This window comes from Balaenoptera borealis, assembly GCF_965194805.1.
Source record: "Balaenoptera borealis genome assembly, chromosome: 17".
Lineage (NCBI taxonomy): Eukaryota > Metazoa > Chordata > Mammalia > Artiodactyla > Balaenopteridae > Balaenoptera > Balaenoptera borealis.
This window is the reverse complement of record NC_138876.1, coordinates 16,211,138-16,220,181: the sequence shown is the minus strand read 5'-3', so window position 1 is coordinate 16,220,181 and position 9,044 is coordinate 16,211,138. Positions and strand designations below refer to the sequence as shown.

The window sequence follows — 9,044 nt, the reverse complement described above, 5'->3', positions numbered from 1 at the left end:
CACTGGAAAAATCTCTGATTTAGATAATCTTTTCAGGAACCCCTAGCCTAACGGATCTTTGAGCTTATATAAGAAATCCAAAATTGCATTTTTGCAATGTTTTGCCAATGATTTTTGCCTACGACAAACGTAGACAGACACTGGGATGCCAAGAGAAGCCTCATGGTCAGCTTCCAAATTAGTTAAAGCTCTCTCAGGAAGCGAAGAGATGCATTCAGGTGACCTTAGCTGGTGGGACATTGGTGGTCAAACTTTCTGTCTTGGACAGTGCTTGATTGGTTCACCTGAAGGGATGAAATATGATTTCCAATACACCTTGCTAGGTCAGAGATTCTGAGAGTGTTCCAGGTGTGAAAGGCAGAAAGAGGCACACTGCATTTAAGATATTAAGAGAAGATAGTTGGCAGTTTACTACAGCACTTTATAGGAGGTGTATTCATTTCCGAGGGCTGCTGTAACAAATCACCACAAACTTGATAGTGTAAAACAATAGAACTTTATTTTCTCACAGTTCAGGAGGCCAGAAATCCAAAATCAAGGTGTCAGCAGGACCACACTTACTCCAAAATCTGTAAGGATTCTGTTCCTTGCCTCTTCCAGCTTCTGGTAGCTTCAGGCGTTCCTTGGCTTTTGGCCACATCACGCCCATCTCTGCCTCTGTCTTCACATCACCTTCTCCTCTGTGTGTCTGTGTCTTCTCTTCTTTGTCTGTTAAATATCCCGTGCGTCTCTTATTGGACACTTGTCATGGGATTCAGGGTTCATCCAGATAATCCAGGATGATCGCCTCATCAAGATCCTTAATTACATCTGCAAAGACCCTTTTTCCAAATAAGGTCACATTCAGAGGGTCTAGGAATTAGTCTATGGACATATCTTTTGGGGGTCACCATTCAATGCACTACAGGGTGCGTATCAGAACTTGGGGAGTTTGTACATAATGAAATAATCTTAAATTTTTAGCAGCAGAATTCCCCTGCTTCACTGACCAAGAGTCTTACTTTTTATCTATTGAATAACTTTGATGAGCCTTTCTGAGGCGAGTAGGTCTGATTAACTGCAAGGCTTTTATTTTGCTGAGTAAAGCGTTTTGGAGCCAGAGCTAAACTGACCACAGAATTAGAGGGGACTGGAAAAGCCACATGAGGAGAGGATGAAGAGAAAGGCAGGGAGCCAGTTGACAGCTGAAGGGAATGTAGGTTATGAAATGGATTCACTCCTTCAACAAATATTTATGTCAAGAAGCCTGGGGCTTCCCTGGTGGCGCAGTGGTTAAGAATCCCCCTGCCAACGCAGGGGACACGGATTCGAGCCCTGGTCCGGGAAGATCCCATATGCCACGGAGCAACTAAGCCCGTGTGCCACAACTACTGAGCCTGCACTCTAGAGCCCTCGAGCCACAACTATTGAGCCCGAGTGCCTAGAGCCCGTGCTCCACAACAAGAGAAGCCAACGCAATGAGAAGGTCGCGCACCGCAACGAAGAGTAGCCCCTGCTCGCCACAACTAGAGAAAACCCGCGCACAGCAACGAAGACCCAACGCAGCCAAAAATAAATAAGTAAATTAATTAATTAAAAAAAAAAAAAAGCTCTGCATGCCAAGCTTTGCACTAGGTACTGGGGATGTGGTGGTGAACAGACCGACACAGTCCCTGCTCTCAAGAATGTGGGGAGTCACTTTCCCTAGATGTTCCATGCCTCTCCCCAAAAAACTCTTCAGCAAAATCCACAATGCTCATGCTCTGTAGACAAGCCGGAGACCGGAGGTGGGAGGAGATACTGTCTTGTTCCTGGCTGGGATGAGGGAAAGCCGGAGGCTCCTCCAGGAGGTCACACATGTGGTTTACATGCACCAGTGGGCCAGCCAGGGATTTTCAGGCATCCGGCACCCACTTCCCCCTTATGCTGCAACAGCGCTTTGCTTTGCTTTTGGAAAATTACCTCTCCTCTCTTAACAGGGAGTCTTAAGGCCGAAGTGAGGTCAATAATACCCAGGAGTTCAATCGTAAAGGGAGAGACGCAAGCACAGAATAAAAGGTGGAGCTGATTTAGGTAAGATCGGTTCCTGCTCCCTGGATCCCTGATACACTCTCCGTGTCAGGTTTCTCAGCAGACCCTTGGAATCTCTGAGATAAGTTTATACCCTTCCGATAAATTCCCTTTTGCTTAAGTTAACCAGAGTCCTTTTTGGGTACCTGAAATCAAAGAACCCTAACTGACGGAAAGGATCATGAAAAGTCCCGGTCCCTCCTCCCCCCCAGCAAGGGGGCACCTCCAGGGGACAAGGGCCTGGCTATGGGGACAGATGCATCTTATATCCTAAGCACCAGGTTTACAACTTCTATATCAGGACAGTTTCCATCAAAATCCAAAGTCTCCCTTAAGCTAACAGTGAATGCCCATCATTAACAAGGACACTCACCCTATCAGTGCCAGCCCTCAGGAAAAGGCCAACACGCTGAGGAGAGGGATCAAGTTCATCTGGGTCAGGTTGAGGCTTCAAATGACACATCGTGCTTAGTAAACATTTCCTAAGTGATCCTGCAGCCTTGCACCTGAATTCAATTCCGCACTCCCCAGGGGTATCTCTGGCCCAGATGCCATGGCAGGGGTTTCTCCTTCTCGCTAAACGCATACGCATTTGTACAGGCCACAGGAGAAGTCCTCAAGGGAGAGGAAGCTAAATTTATACCTTCGATTAATCTTCCCAAATGTTTTTGCCTGCCTTCAGTCTATACTGAGTCTCCTTTTGCCCAAATCACCCCAAGTATACACACCCATTAGCAGACAATTACACAACTGCAAACAAAAGCTACTGACTGCCATTTTAAAAAGTTTCTCAATTTTGAATCCATTCTTCCCAGTATCTCCAACCTCTTCCAATATCCTCTTTCAGGAGGCTTGATTCCCCTGTATGACAACCTCCCCACACCCCCCAATCCATTAAGGCTCCTAGGAGACCAGGCCATTCGCTCTCTCCCTAAATAGGCCAAATTCCTACCCAACCTCTTACCCGGTCCAAATTTCAGTTCAGCGCCTCAAACACAGCAGCACGTGTGTGTGGCACGCACTGTGCTATAGACTGGGAACGCAGCCTTGAACCAGGTGCGCTCACTGCTCCCAGGATGCTAGTAACAGACCACAGAAGAGAGACATCAAGCAAATGACCAGAGACGGATGAGTCTCATCAGAGAGCAGGGAGCCAGTGGACCCCACGGGGAGACATTCTACCTCGCCTACAACCCTAGATAGGCCTCTCCTTGATGAAATGATGTGCAAGGTGGGGAGACCTGAAGGAGGGTGACACGGTGGGCAACAGGAATCAAGAGAAGTGTTTCTCTTTCACTTGGGGCCTTCTGGAAAGCTGTCCCCAACTCAGGAAGAGGTCATGTTCTAAAAGTTTATTTTCACATTCATGGGTTTAGAGCTCATAATAATAAAAATTTATTTTTCCACAGAAATACACTTAGAAATAGTGGCTAGGTTTCCAGGCTGGTCCACTGGCACCCAATTATCTATAATGTGCTGCACCATATACATAGCATTTTAACCAGACAAACTCGTTTCTATGGGAAACTTATGCTGAGTCTTGATGTCCCGTGCTCACAAGGCCCCCTTTTCCTCACTAACTCCCAGCAGTTCCCTCACAGAGGTCTCTCCAATCCAGCCCCCAGCCCCCAATCCCACAGCCTTGGTTAAGGCCAACCTCATACCTACCCACGACCTTGTATCTGCACCACAGCAACAAACTCAAAGCTCAGTCACCTGATCTTCAGCTGCTCCTCTGAGCCCCCTCCCCGCCTCCCAATGCTTCAGCCAGTCACTTCTTAAGGAACAAATGTGAAAATATTTCAATGGTTCCCACTGCTCATTCGTTCTCCTTCTCAGCCTGGACTTTCCCATCGATTTTTCAAGACCTAACCCCTCTATCCAATACAATTTTTTACTTATTTCCATTCTAGCAGCTTATCAAGTTGTATTATAATTTGTGCTCACCTATTCAACAAATACGTGAGTACCTACTACGGGCCAAGCTGTGTGCCTTAGTGGAGAGAACACGCTGTGAAGACAGAGATTAGGTCCTATTTGCATCTGCCCAGGCACTACTCAACAGACACTATATTACACTATATTATATTATTACATTATATTATTTATTAATATCATATTAATGTTTTTTTCTTCCCAGGCTACCAGGCAATTCTCCCCCAGGGATGATAGCAATTTATACCTTCAACTAATGTTTCCAAACATGTTGGCCTGCCTTCAGCCTGGCAAGAAAAGAATCTTTTTCGTCACTTAATGCCAGATTCTCAACGTTGGCTTCCTGAACTGCAGCAGCAGAGGTCTTAACTTAGAGTTGAGTTCATATCTTATCTTTGGTAACTTCTAGCTGCTTGCTCTTAAGTGACTTAATCTCTCGAGTTTCCTTACTTGGGAAATGGGGATAATACTATTTATTTCACAAGCGGGTTTAAACATTGATTCCCAAACCCAGCTGAATATCAGAATCACTGGGAACTTTAAAAAGATGCAGAATGAAAACGAAACAAGAAATCTGCATTTTTCAAAAGCCCCAAGTGATTCTCACATATAGCCAGATTGGAAACCAGAGATTGGAGGCTTAAATTATTCGTGAAGTACCTGTCACATTAATGCTCAACACCCAGATGAGGGGACTCCCCTGGTGGTCCAGTGGGTAAGACTCTGAGCTCCCAATGCAGGGGGCCCAGGTTCCATCCCTGGTCGGGGAACTATATCCCACATGCATGCCACAACTAAAGAGTTTGCATGCCGCAACTAAGAGTTCGCATGCTGCAACTAAAAATCCCACACACCACAACGAAGATCCTACATGTGCTGCAACTAAGACCTGGTGCAGCCAAAATAAAACAAACATTTAAAAAGAAAAAAGAAAAGGGAGAGATTAATTTTAAAAAAAAAACAATACCCAGGTGTGCTGTAGAAAATGGGATTCTACCCTAAGGAACAGAGGTGGGAAAATAAGAGGAGCACGTGGAAGTATTCTGGGCATAAATCATACATGGAAGGAATTACATGACATGATATTCCCCTCAATTCCAATTAGAATCACCAGAGCCACTCTGGAAAGCAAACAAACTGCCAGGAGACATATATTCTCTCAGCCCAGCCTTTGAAGATACTAACGGTGAAAAGTCCAAGAAGACAGGGGTAAATTTTTCCAAAGGTTAAGGTTTGTTAAGTTAATGTTGAAAATTTCAAAGGGGCCGGGACCTCAGAAAGAGTTGGCAACAGATGCAGCTGTTGGCAGCTGCAGCATCACCTATTACATCAGTGTTACTCAGAAGGTAGCTTAGAACACAGTGATACTGGCAATGGGCTGTCCTCCACAACAAGCAGGACTGTTCCTATTTTTTCGGTGTTTCTCCAGCACCAGAACAGGGGTGCACAGCCCTGCTCCTTCCCATCGCCCAACTTGTGATGAAGGAAGAGAGCCTGCCTAAGGCCTGGGCTGGACGTGGGTGGTTCAGGAGTGTCACTGCACCTGCTTTTCACAGTCCATGGATCCTCAGAAAGAAAATGCAGAAAGGGGATTAAACTAATTCTGTCCAGTTCCAAGACTCAGACCCATGGGTGGAGGTGGCAAAAATGCTATACAGCATACTACAATCAGATATAAGCCCTAACCCAATGTTCTGAAGCATCCTCTTCATTATAATGAAAACCTAAAAACCCTGCTTCCAAGAATGAATCCTACAGGTATTTTCCAACACGTGAACAGAAGCAGGTACAAAAATGTTTGCCGGGGCTTCCCTGGTGGCGCAGTGGTTAAGAATCCGCCTGCCAATGCAGGGGACACGGGTTCGAGCCCTGGTCCGGGGAGATCCCACATGCCACAGAGCAACTAAGCCCGTGCGCCACAACTACTGAGCCTGCGCTCTAGGGCCCACGAGCCACAACTACTGAGCCCACGTGCCACAATTACTGAGCCTGCGCTCTAGAGCCCGTGAGCCACAACTATTGAACCCGCGTGCTGCAACTACTGAAGCCCACGCGCCTAGAGCTTGTGCTCCACAACAAGAGAAGTCACTGCAATGAGAAGCCCACGCACCGCTAGGAAGAGCAGCTCCCGCTCACCGCAACTAGAGAAAGCCTGCGCGCAGCAACAAAGACCCAACGCAGCCAAAAATAAATAAAATTTAAAAAAAAAAGAAAAATGTTTGCTGTGTGGCTATAATAGTAACACACACTGGACACTCCTCAATGCCCACCAAGAGATGAGTGGCTACATAAATTACGTCAGATCTAAAAGAGGCAGCAGAGCAGGGATACAGAAACTTAAGACATACAACCATGAAGCTGTACATTTTAATTTACAATTCTTAGCAATAAAAAGGATTAGTTACAAAAAGGGAATTTCTCTATACAAAATTAGGATTTATTTCCTTTCACAAAGAGAATCCGCTGTCATGTCTTGCCTTGCCAAATCAAATCTCAAATAGCTTGCTTAGCTAAAATTATTCCCCAAAGATAGGTAATCCAGACAAAATTAATAAAATTATCAGCTTCTTAAATGTGTTTAAGAAGAAGAATTTAATGAACATTTTGCCTTGAACTGAAGAATTCTAAGGAATACTTGTAACCTTCAGCAAGACTACTGTTCTCAGGCAGTTGAGTTGCTGTGACGGCGTGTAGGAGACTAGCTCACTTACCGTGAGAATCTTCTTACACATACAATGAGTCTCCACTCCTGCACAGTGAGTGCAAGTACGACATAACAGGAAGAAGGGTTTCTAAAATTTTACAAGTAAATTTTATTCTGGCCACAGGTCAACAGCAAACATATGACAGTTAGGGTTCAGATTCTCCCCGCCTCCTATTTTATTATATAAATTAAATATGAAGAGGTAACCTCGAACAAACTTCATGAAAAATGTGGAGAGGATTTCAAATCCCCACTTCCTAGAATAACACACATCACTGCTTCAGAGTGGGGCGAAGAGTCATACTCTTAGCACACAGCGTTTCCTGCACAGAACCGCTGGTCAAAACGTTCAAAGCCTTCTCTAGTTGACTCAAAGTACGGCAGCCACTCAGCACTGCTCCTAGCAGTTTGCTTTCAGAATAAAAATATAAAATAAGAACCTGTGTGAAACGTCGCAGCCTTCAAAAAGCTATCCGGTGACAAGCCTAGCCCTGATGGAAAAAGCCCACCTGTAAAAAAAAGAGCTGTGGGTGAAGATGGTCTGATGTACCTTCATGACTCGAAAGAAAAAAGCTCCTCAAACATAGATGATTCTAAAGCCATTACACCCAAAATTATGTGATTCACTTAGATGTGCTTACAATAGCTTCTAAAATAAGATCTACATACAGAGGAGCTGCACCCTCCTCACAATTAACTGAAGCAAATGGCCATGGGGGTGGGGAATGGGGGCTTGGTTAAAAAAAAAAAAAAAAAAAAGACAACTTAAAGAGGGTTTAAGGTTCTCCCTCCACTCTACTCAATAAACATACACCCAGAAGGAGAATGAAGTCGAATCAATGCCCAGGCACCTCTCAAAAAGAGCTTCTCCCTGTGGCCAATGCGCTTTGAAACTTTCTAGCACAATACAAATCCACTATTCTGGGTACACACAGAGCCAGTATGCCCACCATGGCTTAAACCCAGTCCCTGTGTATGATGCAACTCCACTAGAGTTTTGATCACTTAGGATAAAAAATGCCTAGCAAGGACCTTCAGGCGTCATTAATACCGATCTGTGGTCCTCACTGACTCAGCAGTGCTTTTTTTTATCAGAACAGCTGAAGAGGTGGCAAACGGTGGCAACTGATAGCAGGCCACGGCAATCCCAAAAGCTGAGGAAGCTCTTCATCCGCTGTCCGCCTTCTGCCCTACGGTTACGGTTCTGCCACCGTAAAACACTGGGAACGAGGCCTCTGTGGCCAAGCCTTGGCAAAAGTCAACAAATAAAGCGAGCTTGTCAGAGGCAGAACCATTTCACGGGCTATCTCCTCTAGCTGGGAGTGTGAGGGTGGGGAAGGAGGAGGGAGGCATAGGTGCGAGAAAGAGCTAAGAGCCCCCGGGACAGGGGTCTGGTGACCCAACGCCAGATACCCAGCTTGGTGCCAGCAGAGCGGGACTTGCCGAAACCCATGATTCAGATGGAAAAGGAAGAGAAGACACCAAAAACTAAGGTCAGTTCCGAAATCTGCCCAGTTGATATTTGTTCTTCTTAGCATTAAGGACTTGAATGAGAATCATGAAACTCGAGGAACATATATTTTTTCTTCAGGATTTAAAAAACTGTTGTCTTGTACTGAAAGACTACATTCAGTGTGGGTCAGGTCCAACAGCGTTAGCTAGAACTCGGTGGTAAAGGTCACCCGGCACTGGGAGGAAACGTCATCTGAGTGGAGGGCTGGTGGGCAGGCCAGAGGCCACTCCGTCACTGGTCCCCGAGCCTAAAGCCCTGTCCCCAGTTGTGTCTCCCGCCTCCGCCGTTCTGGTCGGCGGCTCGCCTCATACTAGCGGGGGGCACACCGAACCCTGACACCCCTCCTCTCCTGCTGGGCAGCCAGCGGTACCTGGAGCAGAGGGGGAAGAAACAAAAGGAGAGAAAAGCACAGTCACTTCCACGCAGTTGTCCATCCCGTCTCCCTTCCTGGGGTTCCCACGGCATTTGTCACGTTGAATTACGTTCGTCTGTGGCCACGGAGAGGCTGAGGACAATGTCTTATTGAACTTTGCCTTTTCAGCACTTAGCTCAATGTCCTGAACACAGAAGGCACTCACTTTTTATGTTTCCTTTTTAATTTACTAAGCTTTCGCGCTAACTTCACACTCTAACTTTTTTTTCCCCTGATTATAAAAGCAATTCATGCAGGAACAGTATGGAAACAAAAATATTACACCCACGAGCCCAACAACCAGAAAGAACCATCTATATAGCATTTTAGTTTATGTAACTATGGCTCTAACTGGCTCAAAGGATACAAAATAAATTCAGTTCCAAAGGACAAATCTGCAGCCGGCGTGTCTGAGCACCGCCCCGCATCAC

At 45.8% G+C, this 9,044-nt stretch overlaps 1 protein-coding gene across 1 annotated transcript in view; it reads right to left on the bottom strand.

Moving 5' to 3' along the window:
* Window positions 1-477: 477 nt before the first annotated feature.
* Window positions 478-9,044, bottom strand: part of DERL1 (derlin 1) — a 31,091-nt gene continuing 22,524 nt past the window's right edge. The window contains exon 8 of the mRNA XM_082363805.1: window positions 478-8,571. Coding sequence (XP_082219931.1) covers window positions 8,433-8,571 — 139 coding nt within the window. The 3' untranslated portion in view covers window positions 478-8,432. The remainder of the gene's footprint in view (window positions 8,572-9,044) is intronic.